Source organism: Coregonus clupeaformis, unplaced genomic scaffold, assembly GCF_020615455.1.
Source record: "Coregonus clupeaformis isolate EN_2021a unplaced genomic scaffold, ASM2061545v1 scaf0769, whole genome shotgun sequence".
Classification (NCBI taxonomy): Eukaryota; Metazoa; Chordata; class Actinopteri; order Salmoniformes; family Salmonidae; genus Coregonus; species Coregonus clupeaformis.
This window is the reverse complement of record NW_025534224.1, coordinates 92991-117792: the sequence shown is the minus strand read 5'-3', so window position 1 is coordinate 117792 and position 24802 is coordinate 92991. Positions and strand designations below refer to the sequence as shown.

The following is a 24802-nucleotide window of genomic DNA, read 5'->3' as shown; positions in this document are numbered from 1 at the left end:
CTGAACTTCCTCTACCCTCAACCTCTTCGATCATTTTCATGATGTCCATCCGCAGCTTAAGTAGGTCTTTCTTTGCAGCACTTGACCACATGACTGGACAATAATCAAGATAAGACAAAACTAGAGCCTGCAGGACTTGCTTTGTGGAGTGTGGTCTCAAAAAAGCAGAGCATCACTTCACTATTGTCAGAAACGGCGACAGTGAAATGCGGTAGGTGAAGTCACACGCAGGACACAGAGCTACTGGAAATCGTACTTTAATAAAAGTCGCCAGTGGCGCAGTGGTCTAAGGCACTGCATCGCAGTGCTAACTGTGCCACTAGAGATCCTGGTTCAAATCCAGGCTCTGTCGTAGCTGGCCGCGACCGGGAGACCCACACAATTGGCTCAGCGTCGTCCAGGGTAGGGTAGGGGAGGGAATGGCTGGCAGGGAGGTAGCTCAGTTGGTAGAGCATGGCGTTTGCAACGCCAGGGTTGTGGGTTCGATTCCCATGGGGGGCCAGTATAAAAATAATAATAATAATAATAATAAAAAAAAATCTACAAAATTATAATGTATGCACTAACTGTAAGTCGCTCTGGATAAGAGCATCTGCTAAATGACTAAAATGTAAATGTAAAATGAAATAAACAGTCTCCAAACAACGGAGAAAACTAACAACCGGTACACTGTCGATGACACAAAACAATAACACACAATGCACGACAGAGGGTTAAATAGGGAATACAATACAACATAATGGGGAACAGGTGTACACAATCAGACACAACAAGTCAAACACCGAAACATAGATCGGTGGCAGCTAGTACTCCGGGGACGACGAACGCCGAAGCCTGCCCGAGCAGGGAGGAGGAGCAGCCTCGGCTGAATCCGTGACAACTATGGTCATACCTCTTCCCGTCTTTACAACCATTGAATCTAAATGTTTTGACCATGACAGTTTACAATCTAAGGTAACACCAAGTAATTTAGTCTCCTCAACTTGTTCAACTGCCACACCATTCATTACCAGATTTGTACCAAATACAATGTTCTTAGTTTTAGAGATGTTCAGGACCAGTTTATTACTGGCCACCCCATTCCAAAACTGACTGCAACTCCTTGTTAAGAGTTTCAGTGACTTCATTAGCTATGGTTGCTGACACGTACACGACCAGTCAAAAGTTTGGACACACCTACTCATTGAAGGGTTTTTCTTTATTTTTTTACTATTTTCTACATTGTAGAATAATAGTGAAGACATCAAAACTATGAAATAACACATATGGAATCATGTAGTAACCAAAAAAGTGTTAAACAAATCAAAATATATTTGAGATTCTTCAAATAGCCAACCTTTTGTCAGTAGAAAAAGTACTTTTGACTGGTACTGTATATGGTTGAATCGTCAGCATACATGGACACACATGCTTTGTTTAATGCCAGTGGCAGGTCAAAAGAGTAGTGGGCCTAATCAAATCAAGCGATTGTACGTTGGCCAATAGTACCGTACACAAAAAAAATTATGCACGCATGACTGTAAGTCGCTTTGGATAAAAGCGTCTGCTAAATGGCATATTATTATTATTATTATTATTACCGATGGCAAAGGCAGATTAGCCACTCGTCGCCAGCTCCTTACCAGGCACCCCGATCTCCTTCCGCAATATCTCTGTCTCTTTCTCCTGCGAATTACGGGGATAAGGGTCCTGTCGGGTGTCTGGAGCAAATCCCTCTCGTCCAACTCATTAAAGAAAAATTATTTGTCCAGTTCACGCTGAGTAATCGCTGTTCTGATGTCCAGAAGCTCTTTTCGGTCATAAGAGACGGTAGCAGCACCATTATGTACAAAATAAGTTACAAACAATGCGAAAAAACAAACCAAATAGCACGGTTGGTTAAGAGTCCATAAAACGGCAGCCATCCCCTCCGGCGCCATTCCACTAAAATTTGTCCTGCAATGGAAGCCTAGAGAGCTGCCCTGCAGTACACCCAACTTTACATGTTTGACATTAGAGAGGCTTCCATTAAAGAAAACCCTCTGAGTTTTATTAGATCGATAGCTCTGAATCCACGATATAGCAGAGGTTGAAAAGCCATAAAACATACGTTTTTATCAACAACAGGATATGGTCAATAATATCAAAGGCTGCACTGAAATCTAACAGTACAGCTCCCACAATCTTCTTCTTATCAATTTCTTTCAACCAATCATCAGTAATGTGTGTCAGTGCAGTACATGTTGAGTGCCCTTCTCTATAAGCATGCTGAAAGTCTGTTGTCAATTTGTTTACAGAGAAATAGCATTGTATTTGGTCAAACGCCATTTTTTCCAACAGTTTGCTAAGAGCTGGCAGCAAGCTGATAGGTCTGCTGTTAGAACCAGTAAAGGCTGCTTTACCACTCTTGGGTAGCGGAATGACTTATGCTTCCTTCTAGGCCTGAGGACAAACACTTTCCTCTAGGCTCAGATTAAAGATATGACAGATAGGAGTGGCCATAGAGTCCGCTACCATCCTCAGTAGCTTTCCATCTAAGTTGTCAATGCCAGGAGGTTTGTCATTATTGATCTGATAATGTTGTGCTGTCTGTGTTGTTTCCCATTCAGCCATTCGTTTTGGCCGGATGCCCCAGGCTGAGAAGGAGAAGCTCCTAGCTGAGTTCTCTACTGACATGGACACCATGCACCCTGAGGCTGCCGACCTGAGGAGCCTGGGCAAGCTGCTGCTGGAGTCCTATCTCAAATACTTCCCCCTCACTAAGGCCAAGGCCAGGGCCATCCTGTCTGGGAAGACTGGGGACAACGCGGTACGTACCAGACCTATCATGGCACAGTAGCTACTAGCTATTCCCTATTACAGTCCCAACCATACTAACATGCCACAGTAGTTATTCGCTATCACAACCAAGCTGAGATATCTGCCATGCAGAGATGCATATCAGGTTTCAGCCACATGGGTGGTACTAGCAGAAAGACTTGACTTACTAGGAGAAAGAGTTTCAGGTTTATGACCTGTCCACACTAATAAAACATGGAGTAGAATGTTATGCTAGTACAGTAGCATGTTATGCCAGTACAGTAGAATGTTATGCCAGTACAGTAGAATGTTATGCCAGAGTACAGTAGAATGTTATGCCAGTACAGTAGAATGTTATGCCAGAGAACAGTAGAATGTTATGCCAGAGTACAGTAGAATGTTATGCCAGTACAGTAGAATGTTATGACAGAGTACAGTAGAATGTTATGACAGAGTACAGTAGAATGTTATGACAGAGTACAGTAGAATGTTATGACAGAGTACAGTAGAATGTTATGCCAGTACAGTAGAATGTTATGCCAGAGTACAGTAGAATGTTATGCCAGTACAGTAGAATGTTATGCCAGAGTACAGTAGAATGTTATGCCAGAGTACAGTAGAATGTTATGCCAGAGTACAGTAGAATGTTATGCCAGAGTACAGTAGAATGTTATGCCAGAGTACAGTAGAATGTTATGCCAGAGTACAGTAGCATGTTATGCCAGAGTACAGTAGAATGTTATGCCAGAGTACAGTAGAATGATATGCCAGAGTACAGTAGAATGTTATGCCAGAGTACAGTAGAATGTTATGCCAGAGTACAGTAGAATGTTATGACAGAGTACAGTAGAATGTTATGCCAGAGTACAGTAGAATGTTATGACAGAGTACAGTAGAATGTTATGCCAGTACAGTAGAATGTTATGCCAGAGTACAGTAGAATGTTATGCCAGAGTACAGTAGAATGTTATGCCAGAGTACAGTAGAATGTTATGACAGAGTACAGTAGAATGTTATGCCAGTACAGTAGAATGTTATGCCAGTACAGTAGAATGTTATGACAGAGTACAGTAGAATGTTATGCCAGTACAGTAGAATGTTATGCCAGAGTACAGTAGAATGTTATGCCAGAGTACAGTAGAATGTTATGCCAGTACAGTAGAATGTTATGCCAGAGTACAGTAGAATGTTATGCCAGAGTACAGTAGAATGTTATGACAGAGTACAGTAGAATGTTATGACAGAGAACAGTAGAATGTTATGCCAGAGTACAGTAGAATGTTATGCCAGAGTACAGTAGAATGTTATGCCAGAGTACAGTAGAATGTTATGACAGAGAACAGTAGAATGTTATGCCAGTACAGTAGAATGTTATGACAGAGAACAGTAGAATGTTATGACAGAGAACATTAGAATGTTATGACAGAGTACAGTAGAATGTTATGACAGAGAACAGTAGAATGTTATGCCAGAGTACAGTAGAATGTTATGCCAGAGTACAGTAGAATGTTATGCCAGAGTACAGTAGAATGTTATGACAGAGAACAGTAGAATGTTATGCCAGTACAGTAGAATGTTATGACAGTACAGTAGAATGTTATGACAGAGTACAGTAGAATGTTATGCCAGTACAGTAGAATGTTATGACAGAGTACAGTAGAATGATATGCCAGTACAGTAGAATGTTATGACAGAGTACAGTAGAATGTTATGCCAGAGTACAGTAGAATGTTATGCCAGAGTACAGTAGAATGTTATGCCAGAGTATAGTAGAATGTTATGACAGAGAACAGTAGAATGTTATGACAGAGTACAGTAGAATGTTATGACAGAGAACAGTAGAATGTTATGACAGAGTACAGTAGAATGTTATGACAGAGTACAGTAGAATGTTATGACAGAGAACAGTAGAATGTTATGCCAGAGTACAGTAGAATGTTATGACAGAGAACAGTAGAATGTTATGACAGAGTACAGTAGAATGTTATGCCAGAGTACAGTAGAATGTTATGCCAGAGTACAGTAGAATGTTATGACAGAGTACAGTAGAATGTTATGCCAGAGTACAGTAGAATGTTATGCCAGAGTACAGTAGAATGTTATGCCAGTACAGTAGAATGTTATGACAGAGAACAGTAGAATGTTATGACAGAGTACAGTAGAATGTTATGCCAGTACAGTAGAATGTTATGACAGAGTACAGTAGAATGTTATGCCAGAGTACAGTAGAATGTTATGCCAGAGTACAGTAGAATGTTATGACAGAGTACAGTAGAATGTTATGCCAGAGTACAGTAGAATGTTATGCCAGAGTACAGTAGAATGTTATGCCAGAGTACAGTAGAATGTTATGCCAGTACAGTAGAATGTTATGACAGAGAACAGTAGAATGTTATGACAGAGTACAGTAGAATGTTATGACAGAGAACAGTAGAATGTTATGCCAGAGTACAGTAGAATGTTATGACAGAGTACAGTAGAATGTTATGCCATTCCATTCACAGCTGGGGGGCAAGCGCAGCATGCTCCAATGCATTTCAGTGCAGAAACAGAGCTGGATTACACCTTTCTATCTCAACATTGGCCACCACTAATTGGAGATTTAAGTGACATAAAAATGTGCTATACCTGACAAGTATGTGTGGTTTAGGTTAATTGTCCATCCTTTATGAGCCCTGCCTGTCAAGCTAGCTAGCTAGCTAGCTAATAATGTTGACAAGCTAGTACCAGTAGAAGTCATGTAATGTGTATAGCTAGCTAATAATGTTGACAAGCTAGTACCAGTAGAAGTCATGTAATGTGTATAGCTAGCTAATAATGTTGACAAGCTAGTACCAGTAGAAGTCATGTAATGTGTATCGCTAGCTAATAATGTTGACAAGCTAGTACCAGTAGAAGTCATGTAATGTGTATAGCTAGCTAATAATGTTGACAAGCTAGTACCAGTAGAAGTCATGTAATGTGTATAGCTAGATAATAATGTTGACAAGCTAGTACCAGTAGAAGTCATGTAATGTGTATAGCTAGCTAATAATGTTGACAAGCTAGTACCAGTAGAAGTATTGTAATATGTAGCTAATAATGTTGACAAGCTTGTACCAGTAGAAGTCATGTAATGTGTATAGGTAGATAATAATGTTTCAAATAATGTTGACAAGCTAGTACCAGTAGAAGTCATGTAATGTGTATAGGTAGCTAATAATGTTGACAAGCTAGTACCAGTATAAGTCATGTAATGTGTATAGGTAGCTAATAATGTTGACAAGCTAGCACCAGTAGAAGTCATGTAATGTGTATAGCTAGATAATAATGTTGACAAGCTAGTACCAGTAGAAGTCATGTAATGTGTATAGGTAGCTAATAATGTTGACAAGCTAGTACCAGTAGAAGTCATGTAATGTGTATAGGTAGCTAATAATGTTGACAAGCTAGTACCAGTAGAAGTCATGTAATGTGTATAGCTAGATAATAATGTTGCTAATAATGTTGACAAGCTAGTACCAGTAGAAGTCATGTAATGTGTATAGGTAGCTAATAATGTTGACAAGCTAGTACCAGTAGAAGTCATGTAATGTGTATAGCTAGATAATAATGTTGCTAATAATGTTGGCAAGCTAGTACCAGTAGAAGTCATATAATGTGTATAGGTAGCTAATAATGTTGACAAGCTAGTACCAGTAGAAGTCATGTAATGTGTATAGCTAGATAATAATGTTGCTAATAATGTTGACAAGCTAGTACCAGTAGAAGTCATGTAATGTGTATAGCTAGCTAATAATGTTGACAAGCTAGTACCAGTAGAAGTCATATAATGTGTATAGGTAGCTAATAATGTTGACAAGCTAGTACCAGTAGAAGTCATGTAATGTGTATAGCTACATAATAATGTTGACAAGCTAGTACCAGTAGAAGTCATGTAATGTGTATAGGTAGCTAATAATGTTGACAAGCTAGTATCAGTAGAAGTCATGTAATGTCTATAGATAGCTAATAATGTTGACAAGCTAGTACCAGTAGAAGTCATGTAATGTGTATAGGTAGATAATAATGTTGCTAATAATGTTGATAAGCTAGTACCAGTAGAAGTCATGTAATGTGTATAGGTAGCTAATAATGTTGACAAGCTAGTACCAGTAGAAGTCATGTAATGTGTATAGCTAGCTAATAATGGTGACAAGCTAGTACCAGTAGAAGTCATGTAATGTGTATAGGTAGCTAATAATGTTGACAAGCTAGCACCAGTAGAAGTCATATAATGTGTATATCTAGATAATAATGTTGCTAATAATGTTGACAAGCTAGTACCAGTAGAAGTCATGTAATGTATATAGCTAGCTAATAATGTTGACAAGCTAGTACCAGTAGAAGTCATGTAATGTGTATTGCTAGATAATAATGTTGCTAATAATTTTGACAAGCTAGTACCAGTAGAAGTCATGTAATGTATATAGCTAGCTAATAATGTTGACAAGATAGTACCAGTAGAAGTCATGTAATGTGTATAGCTAGATAATAATGTTGACAAGCTAGTACCAGTAGAAGTCATGTAATGTGTATAGGTAGCTAATAATGTTGACAAGCTAGTACCAGTAGAAGTCATGTAATGTGTATAGCTAGATAATAATGTTGCTAATAATGTTGACAAGCTAGTACCAGTAGAAGTCATGTAATGTACAGTGGGGAAAAAGTATTTAGTCAGCCACCAATTGTGCAAGTTCTCCCACTTAAAAAGATGAGAGAGGCCTGTAATTTTCATCAGAGGTACACGTCAACTATGACAGACAAATTAGGATAAAAATCCAGAAAATCACATTGTAGGATTTTTTATAAATTTATTTGCAAATTATGGTGGAAAATAAGTATTTGGTCAATAACAAAAGTTTCTCAATACTTTGTTATATACCCTTTGTTGGCAGTGACACAGGTCAAACGTTTTCTGTAAGTCTTCACAAGGTTTTCACACACTGTTGCTGGTATTTTGGCCCATTCCTCCATGCAGATCTCCTCTAGAGCAGTGATGTTTTGGGGCTGTCGCTGGGCAACACAGACTTTCAACTCCCTCCAAAGATTTTCTATGGGGTTGAGATCTGGAGACTGGCTAGGCCACTCCAGGACCTTGAAATGCTTCTTACGAAGCCACTCCTTCGTTGCCCGGGCGGTGTGTTTGGGATCATTGTCATGCTGAAAGACCCAGCCACGTTTCATCTTCAATGCCCTTGCTGATGGAAGGAGGTTTTCACTCAAAATCTCACGATACATGGTCCCATTCATTCTTTCCTTTACACGGATCAGTCGTCCTGGTCCCCTTGCAGAAAAACAGCCCCAAAGCATGATGTTTCCACCCCCATGCTTCACAGTAGGTATGGCGTTCTTTGGATGCAACTCAGCATTCTTTGTCCTCCAAACACGACCAGTTGAGTTTTTACCAAACATTTATATTTTGGTTTCATCTGACCATATGACATTCTCCCAATCCTCCTCTGGATCATCCAAATGCACTCTAGCAAACTTCAGACGGGCCTGGACATGTACTGGCTTAAGCAGGGGGACACGTCTGGCACTGCAGGATTTGAGTCCCTGGCGGCGTAGTGTGTTACTGATGGTAGGCTTTGTTACTTTGGTCCCAGCTCTCTGCAGGTCATTCACTAGGTCCCCCCGTGTGGTTCTGGGATTTTTGCTCACCGTTCTTGTGATCATTTTGACCCCACGGGGTGAGATCTTGCGTGGAGCCCCAGATTGAGGGAGATTATCAGTGGTCTTGTATGTCTTCCATTTCCTAATAATTGCTCCCACAGTTGATTTCTTCAAACCAAGCTGCTTACATATTGCAGATTGTCTTCCCAGCCTGGTGCAGGTCTACAATTTTGTTTCTGGTGTCCTTTGACAGCTCGTTGGTCTTGGCCATAGTGGAGTTTGGAGTGTGACTGTTTGAGGTTGTGGACAGGTGTCTTTTATACTGATAACAAGTTCAAACAGGTGCCATTAATACAGGTAACGAGTGGAGGACAGAGGAGCCTCTTAAAGAAGAAGTTACAGGTCTGTGAGAGCCAGAAATTTTGCTTGTTTGTAGGTGACCAAATACTTATTTTCCACCATAATTTGCAAATAAATTCATTAAAAATCCTACAATGTGATTTTCTGGATTTTATTTTCTCAATTTGTCTGTCATAGTTGACGTGTACCTATGATGACAATTACAGGCCTCTCTCATCTTTTTAAGTGGGAGAACTTGCAAAATTGGTGGCTGACTAAATACTTTTTTTCCCCACTGTATATAGCTAGCTAATAATGTTGACAAGCTAGTACCAGTAGAAGTCATGTAATGTGTATAGCTAGATAATAATGTTGCTAATAATGTTGACAAGCTAGTACCAGTAGAAGTCATGTAATCTGTATAGGTAGCTAATAATGTTGACAAGCTAGTACCAGTAGAAGTCATGTAATGTGTATAGGTAGCTAATAATGTTGACAAGCTAGTACCAGTAGAAGTAATTGAATGTATATAGCTAGCTAATAGTGTTGCTAATAATTTTGGCAAGCTAGTACCAGTAGATGTAATTGAATGTATATTGCTAGCTAATAATGTTGACAAGCTAGTACCAGTAGAAGTAATTGAATGTGTATAGCTAGCTAATAATGTTGCTAATAATTTTGGCAAGCTAGTACCAGTAGAAGTTATTGAATGTGTATTGCTAGCTAATAATGTTGACAAGCTAGTACCAGTAGAAGTCATGTAATATGTATAGGTAGCTAATAATTTTGACAAGCTAGTACCAGTAGAAGTCATGTAATGTGTATAGCTAGCTAATAATGTTGACAAGCTAGTACCAGTAGAAGTCATGTAATATGTATAGGTAGCTAATAATTTTGACAAGCTAGTACCAGTAGAAGTAATTGAATGTGTATTGTTAGCTAATAATGTTGACAAGCTAGTACCAGTAGCAAGAAACTTTGTCAGTTGGCTAAACATAGTGGTAAGTTATGTACTTTTTTCTCCAACCAACGTACCTAAGTTGGCTAACTAATACTATCCCCTTTTCAACATTGTTTTTAATTGAGTTTAAAATGCTGCTGACAGATATATGATAGGCTACATTGATTGATGGACCACGTCAAATTGGCTAGTTAACAAGCTAACTTTCAGGGATAAACTAGACAGATAGCCGTCTATTAACCAAATGTGCTTGCCAGCTATTAGTGGTGATGACAGTAGTCAGACTGACAACTTTACCAGGATGAGTTTTGACTCAAATACTTGCCAATGTCAAGATCTTTCCAAAACAAAAGATGACGAAGGAAGATAAATGACAAGTTGTTTGCTTAGCCAGCTAGCTACATGCCAAATGGATAGGCTACCCATCTGAAACTACATGATCAATTGATGTTTACTGATCATGAAAAGCTTGCAGTTACTTGCTGTATAACTCTAATGATAGAGCTAAATGTGCACAATTGTTTTGCATGGAATAATCAGAAATTAGTAGTTCTGACTGCTCTTCAAGAGGTGATCATATTACAACCAAGTAGTTGTAACATTTATTTGATAATCCCTTGAAAACGTCACACAGTTGGTTTTAGCGGAGCTGGAGATCTCCTTGCCCCACAGAAGACACATCAAAAATCTCTACCGTATTGTGACATTTATTGATAACCGTTGCTGACAGGTGTATGTTATGACAGAGTACAGTAGATTATACAGTACAATGGACTAGATCAGAATAGAACGAGAGGCCACATTCTGATACATGTCAATAGAAGTTTGTTTTGAGTTGATAGAGTTGACCAGAGGAAGCATGGCAGGAAACAGCAGCATGTTGTTATTTAACAAACTAAACTGAGTAAACCCTCAGTCTGACCTCTGATCTGTGTTTTAGTTCCAGCATCATGGCCTTGCAGATCTCACTCCTCTCCTCGCGCTACATATTAGTCATTTAGCAGACAGTCATCCACAGCGACTTAGTTAGTGCATTCATCTTAAGATACACTATATATACGAAAGTATGTGGACACTCCTTCAAATTATTGGACTCTGCTATTTCAGCCACACCTGTTGCTCACAGGTGTATAAAATCAAGCACACCCCCATGCAATCTCCATAGACAAACATTTGCAGTAGAATGGCCTTACTGAAGAGCTCAGTGACTTTCAACGTGGCACCGTCATAGGATGCAACCTTTCCAACAAGTCAGTTCATCAAATTTCTGCCCTGCTAGAGCTGCCCCGGTCAACTGTAAGTGCTGTTATTGTGAAGTGGAAATGTCTAGGAGCAACAACGGCTCATCCGCAAAGTGGTAGGCACACAAGATCACAGAACCGCCGAAGAACTGAAGCGCGTAGCGAGTAAAAATCGTCTGTCCTCAGTTGCAACACTCACTACCGAGTTCCAAATTGCCTCTGGAAGCAACGTCAGCACAATAACTTTGTCGAGAGCTTAATGAAATGGGTTTCCATGGCCGAACAGCCACACACAAGCCTAAGATCACCATGCGCAATGCCAAGCGATGGCTGGTGGTGTAAAGCTCGCCACCATTGGACTCTGGAGCAGTGAAAACACGTTCTCTGGAGTGATGAATCACGCTTCACCATCTGGCAGTCAAACGGACAAATCTGGGTTTGGCAGATGCCAGGAGAACGCTACCTGCCCTAATGCATAGTGACAACTGTAACGTTTGGTGGAGGAGGAATAATGGTCTTGGGCCCATTCCAGGACCAGGGAGCGGGCAGCGTCTGGGACAAAGATCCGGTTAGCCGGGCCCCCCCATTCAGGGTCCGGCTGGGAACGGTGCGCGTCACGATGAGTACCTACTGACGAGCCTGGTCTTTTAATGGACAGGTAGACACGTAATGACCGGTAGTCCCGCAATTCAGACAACTCTTGGTGTTAAGTCAGCGTAAACGTTCAGCTGGAGACAACCTAGCTCTGCCGAGTTGCATCGGCTCCAGGAAGAGGCGAGTCGGCAGACCTCGGAGACTCTCAGGGGAACTTGGGTAACCTCGGATTCTCTCGGGAAAGGTGGCTTCTTGGGAGGAGACGGCGTTGCGGAGCTGGTCCGAGTCTGCTGGGTCAGTCATGGCCAGTTCAAATGATCAGAACTCAGGATAAGACCCAGACGCAGACACAGGAAACGGAAGGTTCAATATACACAGTCGTTTATTAAAACCTCAGGAGGCAGGCGAAGGGCAGGTCGAGGACAGGCAGAAGTTCATAAACCAGGTCAGAGTCAGATAGGGACAGGACGGCAGGCAGGCTCAGGGTCAGGTCAGGCAGGAGTTCGTAAACCAGGTCCGAGTCTGATAGGGACAGGACGGCAGGCCGGCTCGGGTTGTCTCCAGATAGTCATCATGTTTTAACACAATGTTGTCTCCAGATAGTCATCATGTTATAACAGGATGTTGTCTCCAGATAGTCATCGTGTTTTAACACAGTGTTGTCTCCAGATAGTCATCATGTTATAACAGGATGTTGTCTCCAGATAGTCATCATGTTTTAACACAGTGTTGTCTCCAGATAGTCATCATGTTTTAACACAGTGTTGTCTCCAGATAGTCATCATGTTTTAACACAGTGTTGTCTCCAGATAGTCATCATGTTATAACAGGATGTTGTCTCCAGATAGTCATCATGTTTTAACACAGTGTTGTCTCCAGATAGTCATCATGTTTTAACACAGTGTTGTCTCCAGATAGTCATCATGTTATAACAGGATGTTGTCTCCAGATAGTCATCATTTTTAACACAGTGTTGTCTCCAGATAGTCATCATGTTATAACAGGATGTTGTCTCCAGATAGTCATCGTGTTTTAACACAGTGTTGTCTCCAGATAGTCATCATGTTATAACAGGATGTTGTCTCCAGATAGTCATCATGTTTTAACACAGTGTTGTCTCCAGATAGTCATCGTGTTTTAACACAGGATGTTGTCTCCAGATAGTCATCATGTTTTAACACAGTGTTGTCTCCAGATAGTCATCATGTTATAACAGGATGTTGTCTCCAGATAGTCATCGTGTTTTAACACAGTGTTGTCTCCAGATAGTCATCATGTTTTAACAGGATGTTGTCTCCAGATAGTCATCATGTTTTAACAGGATGTTGTCTCCAGATAGTCATCATGTTTTAACACAGTGTTGTCTCCAGATAGTCATCATGTTATAACAGGATGTTGTCTCCAGATAGTCATCGTGTTTTAACACAGTGTTGTCTCCAGATAGTCATCATGTTTTAACACAGTGTTGTCTCCAGATAGTCATCATGTTATAACAGGATGTTGTCTCCAGATAGTCATCATGTTATAACAGGATGTTGTCTCCAGATAGTCATCATGTTATAACAGGATGTTGTCTCCAGATAGTCATCATGTTTTAACACAGTGTTGTCTCCAGATAGTCATCATGTTATAACAGGATGTTGTCTCCAGATAGTCATCGTGTTTTAACACAGTGTTGTCTCCAGATAGTCATCATGTTATAACAGGATGTTGTCTCCAGATAGTCATCATGTTTTAACACAGTGTTGTCTCCAGATAGTCATCGTGTTTTAACACAGTGTTGTCTCCAGATAGTCATCATGTTTTAACACAGTGTTGTCTCCAGATAGTCATCATGTTATAACAGGATGTTGTCTCCAGATAGTCATCGTGTTTTAACACAGTGTTGTCTCCAGATAGTCATCATGTTTTAACAGGATGTTGTCTCCAGATAGTCATCATGTTTTAACAGGATGTTGTCTCCAGATAGTCATCATGTTTTAACACAGTGTTGTCTCCAGATAGTCATCATGTTATAACAGGATGTTGTCTCCAGATAGTCATCGTGTTTTAACACAGTGTTGTCTCCAGATAGTCATCATGTTTTAACACAGTGTTGTCTCCAGATAGTCATCATGTTATAACAGGATGTTGTCTCCAGATAGTCATCATGTTATAACAGGATGTTGTCTCCAGATAGTCATCATGTTATAACAGGATGTTGTCTCCAGATAGTCATCATGTTATAACAGGATGTTGTCTCCAGATAGTCATCATGTTTTAACACAGTGTTGTCTCCAGATAGTCATCATGTTATAACAGGATGTTGTCTCCAGATAGTCATCGTGTTTTAACACAGTGTTGTCTCCAGATAGTCATCATGTTTTAACAGGATGTTGTCTCCAGATAGTCATCATGTTTTAACACAGTGTTGTCTCCAGATAGTCATCATGTTATAACAGGATGTTGTCTCCAGATAGTCATCGTGTTTTAACACAGTGTTGTCTCCAGATAGTCATCATGTTTTTAACACAGTGTTGTCTCCAGATAGTCATCATGTTATAACAGGATGTTGTCTCCAGATAGTCATCATGTTATAACAGGATGTTGTCTCCAGATAGTCATCATCTTATAACAGGATGTTGTCTCCAGATAGTCGTCATGTTTTAACACAGTGTTGTCTCCAGATAGTCATCATGTTATAACAGGATGTTGTCTCCAGATAGTCATCGTGTTTTAACAGGATGTTGTCTCCAGATAGTCATCATGTTATAACAAGGATGTTGTCTCCAGATAGTCATCATGTTTTAACACAGGATGTTGTCTCCAGATAGTCATCATGTTTTAACAGGATGTTGTCTCCAGATAGTCATCATGTTATAACAGGATGTTGTCTCCAGATAGTCGTCATGTTTTAACAGGTGTTGTCTCCAGATAGTCATCATGTTATAACAGGATGTTGTCTCCAGATAGTCATCATGTTTTAACACAGGATGTTGTCTCCAGATAGTCATCATGTTTTAACACAGTGTTGTCTCCAGATAGTCATCATGTTTTAACACAATGTTGTCTCCAGATAGTCATCATGTTTTAACACAGGTGTTGTCTCCAGATAGTCATCATGTTTTAACACAGTGTTGTCTCCAGATAGTCATCATGTTTTAACACAGTGTTGTCTCCAGATAGTCATCATGTTTTAACAGGATGTTGTCTACAGATAGTAATCATGTTTTAACACAGTGTTGTCTCCAGATAGTCATCATGTTATAACAGGATGTTGTCTCCAGATAGTCATCATGTTTTAACACAGTGTTGTCTCCAGATAGTCATCATGTTTTAACACAGTGTTGTCTCCAGATAGTCATCATGTTTTAACACAGTGTTGTCTCCAGATAGTCATCATGTTTTAACAGGATGTTGTCTACAGATAGTAATCATGTTTTAACACAGTGTTGTGTCCAGATAGTCATCATGTTTTAACACAGTGTTGTCTCCAGATAGTCATCATGTTTTAACACAGTGTTGTCTCCAGATAGTCATCATGTTATAACAGGATGTTGTCTCCAGATAGTCATCGTGTTTTAACACAGTGTTGTCTCCAGATAGTCATCATGTTATAACACAGTGTTGTCTCCAGATAGTCATCATGTTATAACAGGATGTTGTCTCCAGATAGTCATCATGTTATAACAGGATGTTGTCTCCAGATAGTCATCATGTTATAACAGGATGTTGTCTCCAGATAGTCATCGTGTTATAACAGGATGTTGTCTCCAGATAGTCATCATGTTTTAACACAGTGTTGTCTCCAGATAGTCATCATGTTATAACAGGATGTTGTCTCCAGATAGTAATCGTGTTTTAACACAGTGTTGTCTCCAGATAGTCATCATGTTATAACAGGATGTTGTCTCCAGATAGTCATCGTGTTTTAACACAGTGTTGTCTCCAGATAGTCATCATGTTTTAACACAGTGTTGTCTCCAGATAGTCATCATGTTATAACAGGATGTTGTCTCCAGATAGTCATCATGTTATAACAGGATGTTGTCTCCAGATAGTCATCATCTTATAACAGGATGTTGTCTCCAGATAGTCATCATCTTATAACAGGATGTTGTCTCCAGATAGTCATCATGTTATAACAGGATGTTGTCTCCAGATAGTCATCATCTTATAACAGGATGTTGTCTCCAGATAGTCATCATGTTTTAACACAGTGTTGTCTCCAGATAGTCATCATGTTATAACAGGATGTTGTCTCCAGATAGTCATCGTGTTTTAACAGGATGTTGTCTCCAGATAGTCATCATGTTATAACAGGATGTTGTCTCCAGATAGTCATCATGTTATAACAGGATGTTGTCTCCAGATAGTCATCATGTTTTAACACAGTGTTGTCTCCAGATAGTCATCATCTTATAACAGGATGTTATCTCCAGATAGTCATCATGTTTTAACACAGTGTTGTCTCCAGATAGTCATCATGTTATAACAGGATGTTGTCTCCAGATAGTCATCGTGTTTTAACAGGATGTTGTCTCCAGATAGTCATCGTGTTTTAACACAGTGTTGTCTCCAGATAGTCATCATGTTTTAACACAGTGTTGTCTCCAGATAGTCATCATGTTATAACAGGATGTTGTCTCCAGATAGTCATCATGTTATAACAGGATGTTGTCTCCAGATAGTCATCATGTTATAACAGGATGTTGTCTCCAGATAGTCATCATGTTATAACAGGATATTGTCTCCAGATAGTCATCGTGTTTTAACACAGTGTTGTCTCCAGATAGTCATCATGTTTTAACACAGTGTTGTCTCCAGATAGTCATCATGTTATAACAGGATGTTGTCTCCAGATAGTCATCATGTTATAACAGGATGTTGTCTCCAGATAGTCATCATGTTATAACAGGATGTTGTCTCCAGATAGTCATCATGTTATAACAGGATGTTGTCTCCAGATAGTCATCATCTTATAACAGGATGTTATCTCCAGATAGTCATCATGTTTTAACACAGTGTTGTCTCCAGATAGTCATCATGTTATAACAGGATGTTGTCTCCAGATAGTCATCGTGTTTTAACAGGATGTTGTCTCCAGATAGTCATCATGTTATAACACAGTGTTGTCTCCAGATAGTCATCATGTTTTAACACAGTGTTGTCTCCAGATAGTCATCATGTTTTAACAGGATGTTGTCTCCAGATAGTCATCATGTTTTAACACAGTGTTGTCTCCAGATAGTCATCATGTTATAACAGGATGTTGTCTCCAGATAGTCATCATGTTATAACAGGATGTTGTCTCCAGATAGTCATCATGTTATAACAGGATGTTGTCTCCAGATAGTCATCATGTTATAACACAGTGTTGTCTCCAGATAGTCATCATGTTTTAACAGATTCCAGATAGTCTCTGTTTGTCTCCAGATAGTCATCATGTTTTAACACAGTGTTGTCTCCAGATAGTCATCATGTTTTAACACAGGATGTTGTCTCCAGATAGTCATCATGTTATAACACAGTGTTGTCTCCAGATAGTCATCATGTTATAACACAGTGTTGTCTCCAGATAGTCATCATGTTATAACACGATGTTGTCTCCAGATAGTCATCATGTTTTAACACAGTGTTGTCTCCAGATAGTCATCATGTTTTAACACAGTGTTGTCTCCAGATAGTCATCATGTTTTAACAGGATGTTGTCTCCAGATAGTCATCATGTTATAAAAGGATGTTGTCTCCAGATAGTCATCATGTTTTAACACAGTGTTGTCTCCAGATAGTCATCATGTTATAACACAGTGTTGTCTCCAGATAGTCATCATGTTATAACACAGTGTTGTCTCCAGATAGTCATCATGTTATAACACAGTGTTGTCTCCAGATAGTCATCATGTTTTAACACAGTGTTGTCTCCAGATAGTCATCATGTTATAACAGGATGTTGTCTCCAGATAGTCATCATGTTTTAACACAGTGTTGTCTCCAGATAGTCATCATGATTTAACACAGTGTTGTCTCCAGATAGTCATCATGTTATAACAGGATGTTGTCTCCAGATAGTCATCATGTTATAACAGGATGTTGTCTCCAGATAGTCATCATGTTATAACACAGTGTTGTCTCCAGATAGTCATCATGTTATAACACAGTGTTGTCTCCAGATAGTCATCATGTTTTAACACAGTGTTGTCTCCAGATAGTCATCGTGTTTTAACACAGTGTTGTCTCCAGATAGTCATCATGTTTTAACACAGTGTTGTCTCCAGATAGTCATCATGTTTTAACAGGATGTTGTCTCCAGATAGTCATCATGTTATAACAGGATGTTGTCTCCAGATAGTCATCATGTTATAACACAGTGTTGTCTCCAGATAGTCATCATGTTTTAACACAGTGTTGTCTCCAGATAGTCATCGTGTTTTAACACAGTGTTGTCTCCAGATAGTCATCATGTTTTAACACAGTGTTGTCTCCAGATAGTCATCATGTTTTAACAGGATGTTGTCTCCAGATAGTCATCGTGTTTTAACACAGTGTTGTCTCCAGATAGTCATCATGTTTTAACACAGTGTTGTCTCCAGATAGTCATCATGTTTTAACACAGGATGTTGTCTCCAGATAGTCGTCGTGTTTTAACACAGTGTTGTCTCCAGATTGTCATCATGTTTTAACACAGTGTTGTCTCCAGATAGTCATCATGTTATAACACAGTGTTGTCTCCAGATAGTCATCATGTTTTAACACAGTGTTGTCTCCAGATAGTCATCATGTTTTAACAGGATGTTGTCTCCAGATAGTCATCATGTTTTAACACAGTGTTGTCTCCAGATAGTCATCATGTTTTAACACAGTGTTGTCTCCAGATAGTCATCATGTTTTAACACAGTGTTGTCTCCAGATAGTCATCATGTTTTAACACAGGATGTTGTCTCCAGATAGTCATCATGTTTTAACACAGGATGTTGTCTCCAGATAGTCATCATGTTTTAACACAGTGTTGTCTCCAGATAGTCATCATGTTATAACAGGATGTTGTCTCCAGATAGTCATCATGTTATAACAGGATGTTGTCTCCAGATAGTCATCATGTTATAACAGGATGTTGTCTCCAGATAGTCATCATGTTATAACACAGTGCTGTCTCCAGATAGTCATCATGTTTTAACAGGATGTTGTCTCCAGATAGTCATCATGTTTTAACACAGTGTTGTCTCCAGATAGTCATCATGTTTTAATAGGATGTTGTCTCCAGATAGTCATCATGTTTTAACACAGTGTTGTCTCCAGATAGTCATGATGTTATAACAGGATGTTGTCTCCAGATAGTCATCATGTTTTAACACAGTGTTGTCTCCAGATAGTCATCATGTTTTAACACAGTTTTGTCTCTATATAGTCATCATGTTATAAAAGGATGTTGTCTCCAGATAGTCATCATGTTTTAACACAGTGTTGTCTCCAGATAGTCATCATTTTTTTACACAGTGTTGTCTCCAGATAGTCATCATGTTTTAACACAGTGTTGTCTCCAGATAGTCATCATGTTTTAACACAGTGTTGTCTCCAGATAGTCATCATGTTATAACAGGATGTTGTCTCCAGATAGTCATCATGTTATAACAGGATGTTGTCTCCAGATAGTCATCATGTTTTAACACAGTGTTGTCTCCAGATAGTCATCATGTTTTAACAGGATGTTGTCTCCAGATAGTCATCGTGTTTTAACACAGGATGTTGTCTCCAGATAGTCATCATGTTTTAACACAGTGTTGTCTCCAGATAGTCATCATGTTTTAACACGATGTTGTCTCCAGATAGTCATCATGTTTTAACACAGTGTTGTCTCCAGATAGTCATCATGTTTTAACAGGATGTTGTCTCCAGATAGTCATCGTGTTTTAACACAGGATGTTGTCTCCAGATAGTCATCATGTTTTAACACAGTGTTGTCTCCAGATAGTCATCATGTTATAACAGGGTGTTGTCTCCAGATAGTCATCATGTTTTAACACAGTGTTGTCTCCAGATAGTCATCATGTTTTAACACAGTGTTGTCTCCAGATAGTCATCATGTTTTAACACAGTGTTGTCTCCAGATAGTCATCATGTTTTAACAGGATGTTCTCTCCAGATAGTCATCATGTTTTAACACAGTGTTGTCTCCAGATAGTCATCATGTTTTAACAGTGTTGTCTCCAGATAGTCATCATGTTTTAACACAGTGTTGTTTCCAGATAGTCATCATGTTTTAACACAGTGTTGTCTCCAGATAGTCATCATGTTTTAACAGGATGTTGTCTCCAGATAGTCATCATGTTTTAACACAGTGTTGTCTCCAGATAGTCATCATGTTATAACAGGATGTTGTCTCCAGATAGTCATCATGTTATAACAGGATGTTGTCTCCAGATAGTCATCATGTTATAACTGGATGTTGTCTCCAGATAGTCATCATGTTATAACACAGTGTTGTCTCCAGATAGTCATCATGTTTTAACAGGATGTTGTCTCCAGATAGTCATCATGTTTTAACACAGTGTTGTCTCCAGATAGTCATCATGTTTTAATAGGATGTTGTCTCCAGATAGTCATCATGTTTTAACACAGTGTTGTCTCCAGATAGTCATGATGTTATAACAGGATGTTGTCTCCAGATAGTCATCATGTTTTAACACAGTGTTGTCTCCAGATAGTCATCATGTTTTAACACAGTTTTGTCTCTAGATAGTCATCATGTTATAAAAGGATGTTGTCTCCAGATAGTCATCATGTTTTAACACAGTGTTGTCTCCAGATAGTCATCATGTTATAACACAGTGTTGTCTCCAGATAGTCATCATTTTTTTACACAGTGTTGTCTCCAGATAGTCATCATGTTTTAACACAGTGTTGTCTCCAGATAGTCATCATGTTTTAACACAGTGTTGTCTCCAGATAGTCATCATGTTATAACAGGATGTTGTCTCCAGATAGTCATCATGTTATAACACGGATGTTGTCTCCAGATAGTCATCATGTTTTAACACAGTGTTGTCTCCAGATAGTCATCATGTTTTAACAGGATGTTGTCTCCAGATAGTCATCGTGTTTTAACACAGTGTTGTCTCCAGATAGTCATCATGTTTTAACACAGTGTTGTCTCCAGATAGTCATCATGTTTTAACACAGTGTTGTCTCCAGATAGTCATCATGTTTTAACACAGTGTTGTCTCCAGATAGTCATCATGTTTTAACAGGATGTTGTCTCCAGATAGTCATCGTGTTTTAACACAGTGTTGTCTCCAGATAGTCATCGTGTTTTAACACAGTGTTGTCTCCAGATAGTCATCATGTTATAACAGGATGTTGTCTCCAGATAGTCATCATGTTATAACAGGATGTTGTCTCCAGATAGTCATCATGTTATAACAGGATGTTGTCTCCAGATAGTCATCATGTTATAACAGGATGTTGTCTCCAGATAATCATCATGTTTTAACACAGTGTTGTCTCCAGATAGTCATCATGTTATAACAGGATGTTGTCTCCAGATAGTAATGGTGTTTTAACACAGTGTTGTCTCCAGATAGTCATCATGTTATAACAGGATGTTGTCTCCAGATAGTCATCGTGTTTTAACACAGTGTTGTCTCCAGATAGTCATCATGTTTTAACACAGTGTTGTCTCCAGATAGTCATCATGTTATAACAGGATGTTGTCTCCAGATAGTCATCATGTTATAACAGGATGTTGTCTCCATATAGTCATCATCTTATAACAGGATGTTGTCTCCAGATAGTCATCATGTTATAACAGGATGTTGTCTCCAGATAGTCATCATGTTATAACAGGATGTTGTCTCCAGATTGTCATCATCTTATAACAGGATGTTATCTCCAGATAGTCATCATGTTTTAACACAGTGTTGTCTCCAGATAGTCATCATGTTTTAACAGGATGTTGTCTCCAGATAGTCATCATGTTTTAACACAGTGTTGTCTCCAGATAGTCATCATGTTATAACAGGATGTTGTCTCCAGATAGTCATCATGTTATAACAGGATGTTGTCTCCAGATAGTCATCATGTTATAACACAGTGTTGTCTCCAGATAGTCATCATGTTTTAACAGGATGTTGTCTCCAGATAGTCATCATGTTTTAACACAGTGTTGTCTCCAGATAGTCATCATGTTTTAACACAGTGTTGTCTCCAGATAGTCATCATGTTATATCAGGATGTTGTCTCCAGATAGTCATCATGTTATAACACAGTGTTGTCTCCAGATAGTCATCATGTTATAACACAGTGTTGTCTCCAGATAGTCATCATGTTATAACAGGATGTTGTCTCCAGATAGTCATCATGTTTTAACACAGGATGTTGTCTCCAGATAGTCATCATGTTTTAACACAGTGTTGTCTCCAGATAGTCATCATGTTTTAACAGGATGTTGTCTCCAGATAGTCATCATGTTATAAAAGGATGTTGTCTCCAGATAGTCATCATGTTTTAACACAGTGTTGTCTCCAGATAGTCATCATGTTATAACACAGTGTTGTCTCCAGATAGTCATCATGTTATAACACAGTGTTGTCTCCAGATAGTCATCATGTTATAACACAGTGTTGTCTCCATATAGTCATCATGTTTTAACACAGTGTTGTCTCCAGATAGTCATCATGTTATAACAGGATGTTGTCTCCAGATAGTCATCATGTTTTAACACAGTGTTGTCTCCAGATAGTCATCATGTTTTAACACAGTGTTGTCTCCAGATAGTCATCATGTTATAACAGGATGTTGTCTCCAGATAGTCATCATGTTTTAACACAGTGTTGTCTCCAGATAGTCATCATGTTATAACAGGATGTTGTCTCCAGATAGTCATCATGTTATAACAGGATGTTGTCTCCAGATAGTCATCATGTTATAACACAGTGTTGTCTCCAGATAGTCATCATGTTTTAACAGGATGTTGTCTCCAGATAGTCATCATGTTTTAACACAGTGTTGTCTCCAGATAGTCATCATGTTTTAACACAGTGTTGTCTCCAGATAGTCATCATGTTATATCAGGATGTTGTCTCCAGATAGTCATCATGTTATAACACAGTGTTGTCTCCAGATAGTCATCATGTTTTAACACAGTGTTGTCTCCAGATAGTCATCATGTTATAACAGGATGTTGTCTCCAGATAGTCATCATGTTTTAACACAGTGTTGTCTCCAGATAGTCATCATGTTTTAACACAGTGTTGTCTCCAGATAGTCATCATGTTTTAACAGGATGTTGTCTCCAGATAGTCATCATGTTATAACAGGATGTTGTCTCCAGATAGTCATCATGTTTTAACACAGTGTTGTCTCCAGATAGTCATCATGTTATAACACAGGTGTTGTCTCCAGATAGTCATCATGTTATAACACAGTGTTGTCTCCAGATAGTCATCATGTTATAACACAGTGTTGTCTCCATATAGTCATCATGTTTTAACACAGTGTTGTCTCCAGATAGTCATCATGTTATAACAGGATGTTGTCTCCAGATAGTCATCATGTTTTAACACAGTGTTGTCTCCAGATAGTCATCATGTTTTAACACAGTGTTGTCTCCAGATAGTCATCATGTTATAACAGGATGTTCTCTCCAGATAGTCATCATGTTTTAACACAGTGTTGTCTCCAGATAGTCATCATGTTTTAACACAGTGTTGTCTCCAGATAGTCATCATGTTTTAACACAGTGTTGTTTCCAGATAGTCATCATGTTTTAACACAGTGTTGTCTCCAGATAGTCATCATGTTTTAACAGGATGTTGTCTCCAGATAGTCATCATGTTATAACAGGATGTTCTCTCCAGATAGTCATCATGTTTTAACACAGTGTTGTCTCCAGATAGTCATCATGTTTTAACACAGTGTTGTCTCCAGATAGTCATCATGTTTTAACACAGTGTTGTCTCCAGATAGTCATCATGTTTTAACACAGTGTTGTCTCCAGATAGTCATCATGTTTTAACAGGATGTTGTCTCCAGATAGTCATCATGTTTTAACACAGTGTTGTTTCCAGATAGTCATCATGTTTTAACAAAGTGTTGTCTCCAGATAGTCATCATGTTTTAACAGGATGTTGTCTCCAGATAGTCATCATTTTTTAACACAGTGTTGTCTCCAGATAGTCATCATGTTTTAACACAGTGTTGTCTCCAGATAGTCATCATGTTATATCAGGATGTTGTCTCCAGATAGTCATCATGTTATAACACAGGTGTTGTCTCCAGATAGTCATCATGTTTTAACACAGTGTTGTCTCCAGATAGTCATCATGTTATAACAGGATGTTGTCTCCAGATAGTCATCATGTTTTAACACAGGTGTTGTCTCCAGATAGTCATCATGTTTTAACACAGTGTTGTCTCCAGATAGTCATCATGTTTTAACAGGATGTTGTCTCCAGATAGTCATCATGTTATAACAGGATGTTGTCTCCAGATAGTCATCATGTTTTAACACAGTGTTGTCTCCAGATAGTCATCATGTTATAACACAGGATGTTGTCTCCAGATAGTCATCATGTTATAACACAGTGTTGTCTCCAGATAGTCATCATGTTATAACACAGTGTTGTCTCCATATAGTCATCATGTTTTAACACAGTGTTGTCTCCAGATAGTCATCATGTTATAACACGGATGTTGTCTCCAGATAGTCATCATGTTTTAACACAGTGTTGTCTCCAGATAGTCATCATGTTTTAACACAGTGTTGTCTCCAGATAGTCATCATGTTATAACAGGATGTTGTCTCCAGATAGTCATCATGTTATAACAGGATGTTGTCTCCAGATAGTCATCATGTTATAACAGGATGTTGTCTCCAGATAGTCATCATGTTATAACACAGTGTTGTCTCCAGATAGTCATCATGTTTTAACACAGTGTTGTCTCCAGATAGTCATCGTGTTTTAACACAGTGTTGTCTCCAGATAGTCATCATGTTTTAACACAGTGTTGTCTCCAGATAGTCATCATGTTTTAACAGGATGTTGTCTCCAGATAGTCATCATGTTTTAACAGGATGTTGTCTCCAGATAGTCATCGTGTTTTAACACAGTGTTGTCTCCAGATAGTCATCATGTTTTAACACAGTGTTGTCTCCAGATAGTCATCATGTTTTAACAGGATGTTGTCTCCAGATAGTCATCATGTTTTAACAGGGGTGTTGTCTCCAGATAGTCATCATGTTTTAACACAGTGTTGTCTCCAGATAGTCATCATGTTT

General features: G+C 38.9%; 1 protein-coding gene across 1 annotated transcript in view; it reads left to right on the top strand.

Moving 5' to 3' along the window:
- The window catches only part of LOC121560752 (peroxisome proliferator-activated receptor gamma-like), a 205102-nt gene that overhangs the window by 101521 nt on the left and 78779 nt on the right, over window positions 1–24802 (top strand). The window contains exon 5 of the mRNA XM_045216668.1: window positions 2589–2788. Within this exon, the coding sequence (XP_045072603.1) occupies window positions 2589–2788 (200 nt within the window). The remainder of the gene's footprint in view (window positions 1–2588; window positions 2789–24802) is intronic.